The 15,041-nt window shown below is 41.9% G+C and overlaps 1 protein-coding gene across 2 annotated transcripts in view; it reads left to right on the forward strand.

The window, feature by feature from the left end:
- The first annotated feature begins 725 nt into the window (after nucleotides 1-725).
- The window catches only part of MRPS18A (mitochondrial ribosomal protein S18A), a 43,787-nt gene continuing 29,471 nt past the window's right edge, over nucleotides 726-15,041 (forward strand). The window contains exons 1-3 of one of the 2 annotated variants that reach the window (XM_048483506.1): nucleotides 726-846; nucleotides 3,109-3,140; nucleotides 11,922-12,017. In XM_048483506.1, coding sequence (XP_048339463.1) covers nucleotides 747-846; nucleotides 3,109-3,140; nucleotides 11,922-12,017 — 228 coding nt within the window. In that variant the 5' untranslated portion in view covers nucleotides 726-746. The remainder of the gene's footprint in view (nucleotides 847-3,108; nucleotides 3,141-11,921; nucleotides 12,018-15,041) is intronic. The other variant, XM_048483515.1, reaches the window with a different exon arrangement.

Genomic DNA, 15,041 nt, shown 5'->3' on the forward strand with positions numbered 1-15,041 from the left:
AAACTACCAGACCACAGCCACACAGCCTGGAAAACCCACAACAGCCAGTTGTTTTCTGCCACAAAAGCCTTCCACAATATAACTCACATAAACTAAAAATATGATGATGAAGTACTCATAAGAGACGTTGAAACGGCCATTTTATATATATGGAGAACAATGGAAAAAATAAAAATAAATAGCTTTTTAAGATGAAATTGAGAGCCAGCATGGAGTAGTGGTTAAGAGCAACAGACTCTAATCTGGAGAACTGGGTCTCATTCCCCCACTTGTCCACATGAAGCCTACTGAGTGACCTTGGGCCAGTCATAGTTCTCTCAGAACTCCCTCACACTGTTTCTCACATTTCTTTCTAACTAGTGAGTTGTATCGTGTGTGTGCCTCATTAAGTCACAGCTGACTTACGATGACCCCTGTAGGGTTTTCAAGGCAAGAGACCCTCAGAGATCATGTCATTCTACCATGAGGCCCTCAGAGATCATCTGTTGCCATGAAAATCCTACAGGGGTCATCATAAATCAGCTGTGACCTAACGAGGCGCACACACAAGATACAACTGTCACTAGTAAGAAAGAAACGTGAGAAACCATTTTATTCAGCAAGCCTTCAACTATTTCCCGAGCTAGTTACCATAATGTGGCACATTAAATTTCATCGCCTCTTTCCCCGCCCCCCACAGAAGGAGAGGGCGGGAGCACCAAAGGCCAACGAATGCGACCCGGAAGCGGAAGCGGTTGAGTGCTACAATGGCGGCTCTTCAGTCGATGGTTTCTGGCTCCAGGTGGCTGGTTGCTCGTTTCTTGTGGGGCGACTGGGCTAAGGCTCCGTCCCGCGGTCTTCGGCAGGGTGAGTGTAAAGGATGGTTTCCCTCTTCCCTGCAGTTCATGAGTTTAAGCGGGGGAGGGGGCAGCTGAAAAAAGCAATGGGGAGCTTCAGTTCTCCCTCCCCTCTTTCTTGCGCCTTACTCTTTGGCTTCTCTCTAGTCGCTTACTCTTTGGCTGCTCTCTAGTCTAGACGGAGGAGAAAAGCAGCTTTCCTTTTTTTTCCCCTGAGCATTTGTAGCAAAGTGGGCGGGATTGAAATTTTGTTGCAGTCGGCTTCTTTGGAGCGCGGGACTCGCCTTTGACAGCAAACACACGCGCAAGTCTCGTGGCATCTTAATTTACAGTGGCGTTTTCTAAGTATTTTTTGTGGGTTAAGCCCCACTTCATCAAGTACAGAGTGGCTGGTCTGAAACGCCTTAATTCTTGCAATATTTGTAGCTAACTAGCTACAATATTTGTAGCTAGCAGGATTGTCAGTGCTTGAAATAAACATTCTTGTTCCTAGGTGGAAGCCAAAGTGGGCCTGGAGGTACAGCTGGCAGCCTCCAGGTGGGTTCTTGAGAGCTCCCAGAATTATAACTGATTTCACAGTGTACAGATCAGTTCTCCTGGAGAAACAGGCTGCTTTAGAGGGTGAACCTTAAGGCATTATACTCTGCTGAAGTCCTTCCCACTGCAAAACCCAGGCTCCACCCCCCCAGATCTTTTAACGTTTCCCAACCTGGAGTTGGCAACCTTACCTGAAGGCAAAACCCAGGTTTGATAGGAGATGGGGGAAGGTTGGTTTCAAAGCTGTGTGTTTACCTAAGATATGCACCTAAGAAGAATGGGTGAAGGATCTGAACTGAAATACTGATTAAGATTTGACTCTTGATTTTTTTCCCCCAATAGCTGGCCCAAAACAAAAACTCCAGCCATTTTGTTTCTGGTCAATAGTCAGGTGCTTCTGGGAGGCTCACAAGCAGGGCTTGGAGGTGACAGTGCTTCATAGTTTGCTCCAGAATCTATTATTCCAGACCTTGACAGATTTTCTTTGATTTTACAAGCTGCCCAAAAGATAGGTGTATTTTTCAAGGTTTTATAATAATCATAATTTCTACATGAGACCTAATCCTATACTCTTCATAATTTCTTGTCATTTTAAAACTGTATCTGTATATAATTGTATTTATGAAAATAAATAAAGCTGTAACATCACTATTGTAATGTATAAATAAATATGGAGTAAACCTCGTTGATATCACAACAGAGAGCTAACTTTTACTTCTACTGAGAATCATCAAGAATGCCTCTTGATGATTCTCAGTAGAAGTAAGTTAGCTCTCTGTTGTCTACAATAAATAACTTCTGAAAATGCAAGATACCATAATCCTTGATACCTAGATTTGTTGAGCTCTGTATTATTCAGAAGTATACTGACTCTGAGCATGGAGGTGCCATTGGTATACCTAACACCTGCATCACAGACAGAGGATAATGTATGACTTCCCTTCTAATATCTGAGAAGAGCTAGGATTTTTGTCTGTCATGCAACGTTCAGAACCCTTACCAGAAAAAAAGATGGCAACCTCTCAGCTCATATGACCGGGGGGAGGGGGTGTTCTAAGAATTAAACATCTAATGAGAATTTCTAGATAAATATGAGGAACGGTTTGTTCCTGTCTGTCTAGCTTACATTTTGATACTACTTTCCTCCATAGAGCTCAGAAAGTAGACATTTCTCCTTTCTCCATTTTTATCACTATAATATTATTATAAAGGACAATAGGCAAAAGAGCATGACTGGTCCAAGGTCACTGTAATCACCAGAGTGGTTATCCATTTTTTTTTAGGCAGGAACAGCAAAAACAGTGATCAGGACTCTGTAATGTTTGGTAATGCATCTCTGAAGATGCCAGCCACAGATGCAGGCGAAACATTAGGAACAAGATCTATCAGACCACAGCCCCACAGCCCGGAAAACCCACAACAACCAGTTGAATCCGGCCATGAAAGCCTTCAACAATACATGTGTAATGTCTCTTAAAAGGTGAAGTGTGCAATCAGATCACAACCAACTCTGGCGACCCCATGAAGTTCCACCTATTCAAGGCAACAGTGTACCAACCACTAAAAACAATACCTTGACCATCATCCTAGTAGAATGATTAATGGTGGTCATCTTTTTACAGGATCCCTCCTAACGCTTTCCAGGTACAGTTTTGCTGCTGAACTTGCATACCTAGATTTGAAATGTCTCGTAACTTCTATTGTGTTTTTCCCCTTTTCTTTTTTATTTCTACAGTCATAGAAATTACGGAGGGAAACACCACCACTGTAAGTACATTGATCATTTTTTCTGATTCATGGTTCCTTGTACTTGCACTTGCTCTTTTTCTGATACTACTATGAGTCAGAAGCAGGATTGCTTTAATTTAAATCATGGATTTCTACATGAAGATTCATTCTTTCTGGTATAATCTTAATATTTACAACTAGATGAAGGTCTTATTTTTAGAATGATATCTTTTTCAATTAGTTTTACAGTTATATCAAAATTATTGATTTGGTTATACCAGTGGTTCCCAAATGTTTTCAGGCTGCTGCCCCCTTGGCTTCCAGGCCACATTGCTAATGCCCCCCACACGCACATACACTCTCTCACATATATGAACACACACCTCTTTCTTGGAATTAGTTCTGCTGCAAATTCAAAACAGCAGTGCAGAGAGTGTTGCTGCTTTTCCTCTAAAGCCGTACAAAGCAGCAGTGACGGCTGTTTGCCTTGGCTCCCCCCTCACCAGGACTGCACAGTGAGGAGAGTGCTGCTGCAAAAAAAGCTTGTCTTGCAAAGCAGCAGTGACAGGGCTCTTTGCCTTGGCTTAATCCCCCCACCCTATTGCACAGCAAGGAGAGAGTGCTGCTGCTTTTCCTTAAAAAAGTGCACCTTGCTTTGCAAAGCAGCCAGCCAGTAAGTCTACCCTTACTCTCCAGCCACCTTCTCCAGAGAGAGAATAAACCTCAGGCTATACACATGGATCCCAGGATTTGTGGAGTATTCTGCTCAAAAGGTTTCACTTTCATTTTTACTGATTGACCACTCCTTCCTCTCCCTTAGCTCCTTGTGCAGACCTGTTCCACTCTAAACAATCTTCTATTCATTAAACTTGTTGAAACTTAGTACTTAAAAGGTAAGGGGTTGATTCTGTGTACAAAGGAGCAATGGGAGTAAGGTCTTTTTCTCAACTGTGTATGTTTATTTCAAACATTTTTATGTGAGGAAGAGGCATGTTGCCTTGGCAGATTTTGAGAAGTGCAAAACCAAGCATCTATAATATTTTCTGGATGGGAAAATTGCCCAAAAAAATCTTGCAGAACCCTCTGAAAGAGCATGACATTGTGAATGGAGTAATAGAATTTATTTTCCAAAAAATTTAAACATTGCATTTATATAGTCTTATGCTACATAATTAAAAACTAATCCTTATTTTATTATAATGCATCTTAAGTAGAACATTTAAACTAGTTTTAGAAAGCTTTTTTTCAAAAAGCATTTAAACAAAAAAAACTGATTTTTTTTGTTTTTGACCACCCTGCTTGGAAGCAACCAGTGAAGTTGATGAGCAGTAAATTCAAGACAGACAACGTGAACATAACAAAACCATTCAGTTGTGGCATGTAGTGATGGTACTAACATAGAGGGCTTTAAAAGAAGATTAGGTGCATTCACGGATGATAGGTCCTTTAGTAGTTCTCTGAACACCAGGACACAGCATGAGGGATGGCCTTGGTATTGCACTGTAGGGCAGCTAGTTAGCCAGTATGTGAAACAGGGTACTTACCTCGATGTTCTTATATAGTCTCAGTCTGTACAAAAATGAAAGTGAATAGCCTCAAATTGTCAAGTCTTAAGACTGATGTCAATAAGCAGCCTCTGAATACTGGATTGGAAGTCTTTATTGATAATAGCTAGTACCTGGCTCTCAAAAAGTCAGTTCTGCCCAACTACAAAAATACAGTTGCCTTTTTATCCCCTAAGAGCTTCCTGCCAGAATGCCCCCTCCCTGATTCCCATGGAATAAGAATAGCACAATGGAAAAAAGGATGTTTGGGAGTTGAGCATCTCAAGGCCAGCGCAGCCATCTGCCACCCTCTCCCTCTGGGGAAGGCACCAGAGTTGCCTTTAGTTAACTACAGTTGCTAGCATCAAAGGAGAGTGAAAGAAAGGAGAAAGATTCATTAAGAAGAAGAAGAAGAGTTTGGATTTATATCCTCCCCTTCTCTCCTGTAGGAGACTCAAAGGGGCTTACAATCTCCTGGCCCTTCCCCCCTCACAACAAACATCCTGTGAGGTGGGTGGGGCTGAGAGAACTCCAAAAAGCTGTGACTAGCCCAAGGTCACCCAGCTGGCATGTGTGGGAGTCCACAGGCTAATCTGAATTCCCCAGATAAGCCTCCACAACTCAAGTGGCAGAGCGGGGAATCAAACCCAGTTCCTCCAGATCAGAATGCACCTGCTCTTAGCCACTACGCCACTGCTGCTCCGTATCAGAAGATGAAGAAAGCTTCCCCCACCCCCTCTAGTTGTGAGTCCTTGCACCTAGGTCAGTGTTTTGGTGGCAGTAGAGCACATCCTGATTCAAATGAATGCCACCATAAGTTCAGGATACTTGTGTTAGGATAGAGATTTAATGTATTGTCAAAGGATTAGGTGCATTCACGGATGATAGGTCCACAAGTATCCTGAACCTATAGAGATTTACCTGACGGGGGCCTCCAAGTTGTCTGCTCTCCCCTTGAGCTCCATCCTGAATTTCCCAGTATTCTTTATCTCAGTCCTGTTCCTATATCTGTGCATTTCATTTTTCTTGCCTAAGTGTAGTACTTACATTTATCTCTGTTGAAATTAATTTTGTTTGTTTTGGCCAGCTCTCTAATCTGTCCAGGTCATTTTGAATTTTGACTCTGTCCTCTGGGGTATTAGCTACCCCTTGGTGTCATCTTCAGATGTGATTAGCATGCCCTCTATTCCATCATCCAAGTCGTTGATAACAATTCTGAATAGCACTGGGCCCAGGACAGAACCCTGTGGCACCCCACTAGCCACTTCTTTCCAGGATGAAGATGAGCTATTAATGAGCACCCTTTGAGTGTGATCAGTCAATCAATTACAAATCCATCTAATAGTGGCATTATCTAGTCCACATTTCACTAGCTTACTTGCAAAAATATTATGGGGCACCTTGTCAAAAGCATTACTGAAATCAAGGTGTGCTATATCCACAGCATCCCCTTCATCTGCCAAGCTTGTCACTCTATCAAAAAAAGAGATAAGATTAGCCTGGCATGACTGGTTTTTCAGAAGCCCATGCTGACTTTTTGTGATCACAGTCAGGGACGTAGGTATAGGTTTTTTATGGGGGGCTTGGGGGGGCACACCCCCACCCGCCCCTAGCACATGGCCACCCCTCCCCAAGCCCTGCCCCTGGCCTAGCGCTTATAAAAGCAGCTCTCCGAGGTCGGGGATAGCAGACTCCCCTGCCCCTCCCCTCTGGGCAGAGGCATAGAGGGAAAATGGAGCCTGGTGCAAAATCTGAGTTTTGCCCTCGGCTGTGGCAGTCCTTGTGATGCTGGAATCCACCCCCAAACAGCATCACTTTCAATGGCATTTAAACTAGAGAGCCCAAATTCTCCTTTTAAATCCACCTGGGGCCCCTAGTTAAACAACATTGAAAGTGATGCTGTTTTGGGGTGGATTATCCCCCACCCTGAAACAGTATCACTTTCAATGTGGCGTAGTGGTTAAGAGCAGGTGCATTCTAATCTGGAGGAACCGGGTTTCCCTGCTCTGCCACTTGAACTGTGAAGACTTATCTGGGGAATTCAGATTAGCCTGTGCACTCCCACACATGCCAGCTGGGTGACCTTGGGCTAGTCACAGCTTTTCGGAGCTCTCTCAGCCCCACCCACCTCACAGGGTGTTTGTTGTGAGGAAGCAAGGGCCAGGAGATTGTAAGCCCCTTTGAGTCTCCTACAGGAGAGAAAGGGAGGATATAAATCCAAACTCTTCTTCTTCTTCTAAACTGAGGACCTCAGATTCTCCCTTTAAATCCATGCCGAAGAGGGTGGATTTAAAACGAGAATCTGGAAAATTTGGGGGGTGCCTGCTGTCAGGGGTGCAATGGTTAAGCTAGAAGCACCAAACTTTCAGGTGGGCGGAGCTTCGGACATGAATGGGGGGGTTCAAACCCGAGAACCCCCCCCCCTTACCTACGTGCATGATCACAGTATTCCTTTCTAAGTGCTGGCAGACCATCTATCTAATGATCTGCTCCACAATCTTCCCTAATATTGATGTTAAAAACAGTAATTATTAGGGTCCTCCTTTTTCCCCTTTTTGAAGATGGGGGTAACATTAGCCCTCCTCCAGTCCACTGGGACTTCTGTTCTCCAGGAGTTCTCAAAGATTAATACAAGTGGTTCTGAGATTACTTCTGCCAGTTCTTTTAATATCCTGGGATGTAGTTCATCAGGCCCTGGAGATGATTGATTGATTGATTGATTGATTGATTGATTGATTGATTGATTGATTGATTGATTGATTGATTGATTGATTGATTGATTGATTGATTGATTGATTGATTGATTGATATCCCGCCCAATCCCCGATTGTATTCCTGCCCTACCTCTTTATTTATTTTGTGCTGAATTTCTTCTACTGTATCTTCTGTTTCATTTTCTCCTGGATGAGCACCGTTTCCTTTTTGGGAATAGACTTAGGCAAGGAAGGTGTTGAGTAGTTCTGCCTTTTCTCCATCCCCTGTTAGCAGTTTGCCATCTCCTCCATGCAGTGACTCTACTCTATCATTTTTCTTCCTTTTGCTATGGACATAACCAAAAAAGTCTTTTTGTTGTTGTTTTTAGCTTCTCTGGCAAGCCTCAGCTCATTGTGAGCTTTAGCATTTCTGATGTTCTCTTTACACATCCTGGTTATTTGTTTTGAATTCCTCTTTGGTGATTTCTCCCCTTTTCAATTTCTTGTACATGTCCTTTTTAAATCTTAGCTCAATTGAAAGTTCTTTAGATAGCCGTCCTGGTTTCCTGTGTGAGGATGGCCATCGGCCTAAAATTGTATTTGATATCAAGGAAGATGGGGTTTGTAAGAACCAGAGATTTGTAAAATCAAAATGGGGTTTCTGTGTATAGAGACTCTATACACATGATCATGCAGGCAGAGGAAAGATAATATCTTTAAGTTCTTGTCACTAAGGGCCAAAGACATGACAAAATACATATATTTTATAGCCTTGTTTATCAGAACTAGCTATATGAGATGCCTACATGATATAACATAGCAATAAAGACATCAAATGTTAGAGTAGAAAGGAACTGGATTAGTTCATCGAAAATGTGTTTTTCTATATTTTAAATGAACACTGAAATGATGAGGAGATATTTACTATAATTCTATGTATTAGAATCACATAGTATATTTGTTAAAATCATTTATAACCTTTTAAAGTGAATTAGGGTATGTGAAATCTTTTTAGCTTGAAGAGGTTTCTCTCTCTGGGAGCAAACATAGGAATGTTGGAAACTATTGATCAGGTTGGAAAACCCGAAAGACAGAATTCATTTTATTGCAGCCCTTTGCATATGGGCAGGGAGACACAAGCTGAGGACATGCAGCTTTAGTGTGACACGACAGAAATAGGCAGGCCAGCCAATCGAATTTTAATGTTCATGGTTATAGCACGTGAATGGGATAAGGGTTATGTATACAGGTATGATCATATGACATATGTATTCTTTGTATCTATAAAAATGAAGTCTTTGTCTGGTTAAGGTGGAGAGAGAGACAGAGCACCCTGTGTATGCAATATCTATTCTGCACAGTAAAATCTATCTTCTATTTCGAAACTTTGATTCTTGGGTTTCTTTCTTTGACAGTCTTTATAGAACCCCACTGTGCAGGACCAAACATTGGGTTGTGGCCTGACACCTGAGACACCTCCCATTTTCCTCCTCATTGGAACTGTTTGAAATTGTGCCCTCAAGATCTCACTTTTAAGAAACTCCCAGTCATCATGCACTCCCTTCTCTATTAGTATATTTGACCACGGGATCGCACCCAGTAGATTCCTAAGCTGAAATCTGCTTTCTTAAAATCTAGAGTGTGTGTGTAACTATGCTTAACATCCCATTTCCACTGTATAACAAACTCCAGGAGAGCATGATCACTCCCACCTAAGGATTCACCTTCTGAACCATGAAATTTTCTGCAAGGCAAGTGAGAAATTTGTTGGACCTGATTGTCATGGAAAAGTTTGATTCCTAGCAAATATCCAGATAATTGAAATCTCCCATTAATACGTCTTTACTACTACTACTACTACTTTTCTACCCCATGCATAATTTTATAGACTTCAATCATTTCCCCCCCCCCAGACGTCTCCTCTCCAAACTAAAGAGTCCCAAACGCTGCAGCCTCTCCTCATAAGGAAGGTGCTCCAATCCTTCAATCATCCTCGTTGCCCTTCTCTGCACTTTTTCTGTCTCTGATATCCTTTTTGAGATGAGGTGACTTAACCAGCTGTCTACACCACTGTTCTGACTCTTAACAGCATTTGCATAACTTAATTTCAGCTCCCTGAACATGTGCTGTTCATCCTTCCATTACACAATTCTGTTTATAATATTCAAAGTCCCCCCCTCCATATTCTCCATATGTTTCATGTTAAGAATATCTGCTGAGGCAGGGCTGAAGAGGACTTTCTTTAAGAGCATGCCCATGGGAGACATTTGGATCGGGTTGCCAGTAAAACAACATGCAGTATTATGTGAAGTTTTCTAGGCTTGTATAATTTTTTCTACCTCTGGATTTTGTTGCCCATGTTAAGCCTCTAGTCTTATGTCTGCTTGCCTCCCCAACTTAATGTCCATTGCAGACAAGCTCTGAAAGCACTATCTAGTCCTACACAGAGTTACTCCAGTATAAGACCATGGATTTCAGTGGGCTTAGACTGGAGGACCTATGCATAGGATTTCACCTATTAGTCCCCAGCAGGACTGTTTCAGTGAAAGGACTTGGAGAGGAATACTCAAACTTTAAAAAGTTCTATAGTTTATAATACTAACCATCAAGAGAAATGTGCTAAAGTTTGTGGCTGTCAGGTCTTCTGCACATAATTACATAATTACCATACATACTTGCATATAAGTCGAATTTTTCAGCACATTTTTTGTGCTGAAACAGCCCCTCTAATTTATACTGAAAGTGAGTGTGTATTTACAAAAAATATTTTAGGGTTTTACTTTGTGCTCATTCAGGGGCTTAGGCTTTTAGGCTAATGTGCACCAAAATTTCAGAGATTTTTTAAGAGACTCTCCTGATGATACCACTCAGGTTTGGTAAAGTTTGGTTCAGGGGGTCCAAAGTTATGGACCCCCAAAGGGGATGCCCCCATCCCCTATTGTTTCCAATGGGAGCTAATAGTAGATGGGGCTACATTTTGAGAGTCCATAAGTTTGGACTCCTTGAACCAAACTTCACCAAACCTGAGTGGTATCATCAGGATAATCTGTTGCTGATACCAGCCAGGTTTGGTGATGTTTGGTTAAGGGGGTCCAAAGTTATGGATCCCTAAATTGGGTGCTCCCATCCCCCATTGTTTCCAATGGAAGCTAATAGTAGATGGGGCTACCCTTTTGAGGGTCCATAACTTTGGACCCCCTGAATCAAACTTCACCAAACCTGGCTGGTATCATCAGGAAGGTCTCCTAAAGATACTCTGAAATGTTGGTACTGCTAACATAAACATTCGTCCCCTGACCAAAAATCCAGTTTTGAAGGATTTTACCTCTTGTGTTTTAGCTTGGTTGCTGATTGAGCTAAGGTTTTTGTACTTTTAAAGTTATTGTTGAGACCATATTGTTCTTGTTGACCCTCTTTTCCACTTACAGAGCTAGTTTACTGTTTTTCTTTGAAATAAATATTCAAAAACATTTAACCTACTTATGCCTCAATTGTTGGACATTGTCGGACGCCATTTTACAAATTAATTTTAGTTACATTAATTAGTCATTATACCTGGTTCTCATTTTATCGCTGCTTTTAAAGGTTTTAGCTGTTCTTAATTGTATACGATGCTTATTGTTGTATACCAGAGTTTTAGTAGAACCTCGCGGCTCTCAGATGTTCAGGAACACTTCACTCTCACCAGCATGGCCAATTGGCCATGCTGACAGAGGCTGATGGGAATTGTAGTTCCTGAACATCTGGAGAGCCGCAGGTTCCCTACCCCTGCCTTAGGGGATGGGGCGGTATAAAAAACTGAAAAATAAATAAATAAATAAATGTAATTTTATTGGTATCTATTTTTATTTTTGAAATTTACCAGTAGCTGCTGCATTTCCTACCCTCGACATAATCACGATTCAATAAGTTTCCCAGTTTTTTGTGGAAAAATTAGGTGCCTCGACTTATATGTGGGTCGACTTATACACGAGTATATACGGTAGTTTTCTCTAGGCTTATCTCCACCCAGTTTGACATCAATCGTATATCATCAAATATACCAACTTTGAGAATTTTGCTGTTAAAAGCTCTCAAAGAAAGAACACACAAAGTTGTTAAATGTATTTTGTCAGATGTACTCTAGAATACCTTCTTGTGGGAAATGCTACCAACCCTATCACTTCAGGTTGTTTGAAGCTACATTTGATTAAATTTAAGGAATGTATACTGTCATCCTCAACCGTCATGTCCGTTTCAGTTTGATAAATGAGGTAAGCTCTTCTCTTCCAGAGCAGTTTATAAAAAGAGCCAACTCCAGCTTTCTGAAATATGTGAACGCACGTCTGCTCATATTCTCAAGGTGTTAGTCTTGAAATAATGCATTGTTGCTCATGACTAATAATCTTGAATTGGAGATGTTTATTAGAGATGAAATTGTTCTTATCCTCAGTTGCCCACTAGATTGTTATCAGTAAGGCCATACTCTGCATTTTCATATTTTAATTTGTATAATGGTATATTAACTAGAGATTAGGCATTCGTCCAAAACGTCTTTGGAATCCTAAGTCTTCCTTTATCAATGTCTTCTGTTTGGTTCCTAGATTGAAGGCAAAATTCTAGAAGATGTGGAAGCTCCAAATCCTTCTGGCCAGTGTCCAATTTGTCGCTGGAACCTGAAGCACAAATACACATATGAGGTGCGTTCATGCTGAGGTCTTAAAAAAAAGATACTTTCAGCTTCAAGGTGACTCGCATTTTCAAAACTTCAGACACACCAATTACTAGGGTTTTTTGCTATTCTCATGGTATTCTTCTCTTTCATATAGTATATGGTTCTAAATATTCTGGCGTTCTAGCAGTTTCTTGCTTGCCAGGAATGCTAGAAAAGAGTGGTGGGTTGTGAAGTGGAACTGTAGTGTAGCCTATGTCAAAATCATATCGTTGGTTCAGCTTGCTTGGCTTTCCAGATAGTGATTTGGAGCTTGAACATGCCTTTACTTGGCCCTACATTCCTACCCCATTTTTGTAGATGTAATCTGTGCAGTTTCATACACAAAAGATATTTAAATTTCTACCATGGTTCTTTATGTAATCTCAAGCATAATCAAACAGTGACAGCTGTGGATATCTACCCAGGCAGTTGACTAAAGGAATCTCATTTGCATTTGTAGTGGCTAGTATAGAAAGGAACACTATTATAGATCTCACAGGGTCCACATAGATCCTAGTCACTGTTCTGCTTTCAGAAGAATTGAAGCACATCAGATCCATCAGCTTCTCCATGCATGCAGATTTGTAAACTGTGTTAATCATGTGAGGAGTCAACCAGGGCAGTATGAAGTTATACTTGACCCCAACTTTGCTTCGAACTGCATTGCTGGCGCCTAGCATCAAATTAGCTTCCTTGTTGACAAACAACTTTTTTGCTAAGCTTATGGATCGTTAGCCTGTCTTGAAAAACAAGTTAATTTTATCTATGGTAAAAATATGAGATGGAAAGAATTTGTCCTTGTCATAAAAATTACTTCAAGAAGCTCCTTGAATAGGTCCTTATTCTCCTGTAAATGTGGATACCTCCAGATCCGTTCAGAGTGGCAGAACTTTTTATTGTGAACTGGCCTTTAAGGAAGCATAGAGGGGAAAGGTGAGCAAGAATGGAAAAGTTGGACACATGGAGCTGCCTTCTACTAAATCAGTCCATCAAGGTCAGAACACCGTACTCAGACTAGCATCAGATCCCTGGGGTCTAAAGTGACGTGAAAGATCTCTACCTAACAATAATTCTTTGACTGTAGATGCCAGGGATTGAACCCAAACCTTCTATGTGCCAAGCAGAAGGGCTACAGCTGAGGCACAGCCCCTTCCACCTCCTAAAGTGTAAGAAGATACTTTAAAAATGCACCAAGGATGAAATTCAGTGTGTTGAGCCTTTGAGAAGTTTTTTCCAGGCTACAATTGTGTGGTCTTGAGCCCAGGTTGATTTGTTCAATCTGCAACGTATCCTTGTGGCTGGCATCTTCAGAGATGTATCACAGAGAAAAGAGGCCAGCCACAGATGCAGGCGAAACATTAGGAACAAAATCCACCAGACCACAGCCACACAGCCCGGAAAACCTTCCAGAACCAGTTGAATCCGAACTCAATGTGCTGTTAGCAAAGTCCTAAAGATAAAAGTTCTTCTGAAATAATTAATTTGAGAAATAAGCATTACATTCTAGGTGGTGGGTTTCATAAGAGTTATTCAAAGCCTGAAATAGAAGGGACAGAAAAAAAGAAATTCTGAATTGAAGATGGTAGGAAAGGAGCCAGACAAGGACACGTAATTAAAGATAAGGCAACTAAAACTGTGGAATAAATCAGTGTCAATGAGATTAATAGGCTAGAGCTAGAAATGCATCTGGAGGAAAAGAAATGACTTGCAAGACATAAGACACTCTAATGATGAGGGGGAGAGTAAGAAAAATAAGGAGTTAGAAGGAGCTGTAAATAATTCAGTAGTGATATTCTGGTGAATGAGCTCTCAAGAAAGGAAATGCTTGAGTTAATCAGCAGGCCTGGATCACCTGCATCCCAAGAGGGTTAGCTAAGCTGCTGCTCCACTATGTTTTTTAGAAGGCTTGGAGAATGGAGGAGTGACAGAAAACAATGGAAAAAGGCAGACCGGGCACCACATATTTAGAAAGTGATTGTGACATTTGCCACATGTTATGCATTAGGAGAGTGCATTCGGCAGAACTGAACCACCACCACCCCCGAAAAATACCTTATCAGAATTTTTCTGGTGGGGTGGTTGCTCCCAAAAACAAACAGTAGCAATTTAAAGGGAGCTGCAAATTGGATCTGAATCATGCTGAACTTTTTAGGCAATATTCAGACCACTTTGTCCTTGCCACCATTTTTTTTAGTAATCCTCTCTCACCTTTCCCTCTCCCTCTTTCATTCCTTCTCATTACCTCCTAGTCGGCAGAGCTCCACTGTCACAGGCTACGGGTTCCATGTAAAACTCAGAGGCAGTGGAGTGGGCACAGAAATGCCAGCTTGCTGCTTTGTGCACAGTTCCTCTGCCATGGCCTCTGGATTCCAGTGGGACTCGGAGGCGGTGACAGGTGCAGAGCCACAAGCCTGGCGACCCAGCTTAGCTTGGCTTGCTGCTCTGTATACAGCTCCTCCATCGCAGCCTTCAGCTTCCACATGGGTCTTAGGAGGTGCCCCCCCGCCACGTGACTTCAGGTAAGTGAGGGGAAGGGATAGAGAAGGGGGGTGAAATTCAGATTCACAGGGCTCCGGACTTGGCTCCAGGAGTTTTGGGGTGTGGAATCATTCCTAAAATGGGGTGTTAGGAAATATACTAGAATTCCTGGAAAAAAATCAGAAAAAAGATCCAATTTCTGTATTTCACTGTTAATTTTTTTTTTGTTTGCGCACCCCGCTAAGCATGTGTAAAGGTTTCAGTGGTGTTGATGAGGAAGCCGGGCAAGTCAGCCGCCCTAACCTGGAGTACATTCCACAGCCCGGGCTGATGGGTAATCCAGTTTCATCGGGCGGAGACTTTATCTCTGGGCGCGTGAGATGAGGTCTCCTCGTTCTACGGCAGGAAGCCGGAGGGGGGATGGGATGGATAGAGTTTAGTAACCACCTGTGCTTCTGGCTGAGGAAGTGTAACATTCCCTGCTACTGGCGCGGTACTTGAGCTTTCTAAGATGTCTGAATGTAAACGGTCT

The sequence above is a fragment of the Sphaerodactylus townsendi genome, linkage group LG01 (genome assembly GCF_021028975.2).
Source record: "Sphaerodactylus townsendi isolate TG3544 linkage group LG01, MPM_Stown_v2.3, whole genome shotgun sequence".
NCBI classification, from domain to species: domain Eukaryota; kingdom Metazoa; phylum Chordata; class Lepidosauria; order Squamata; family Sphaerodactylidae; genus Sphaerodactylus; species Sphaerodactylus townsendi.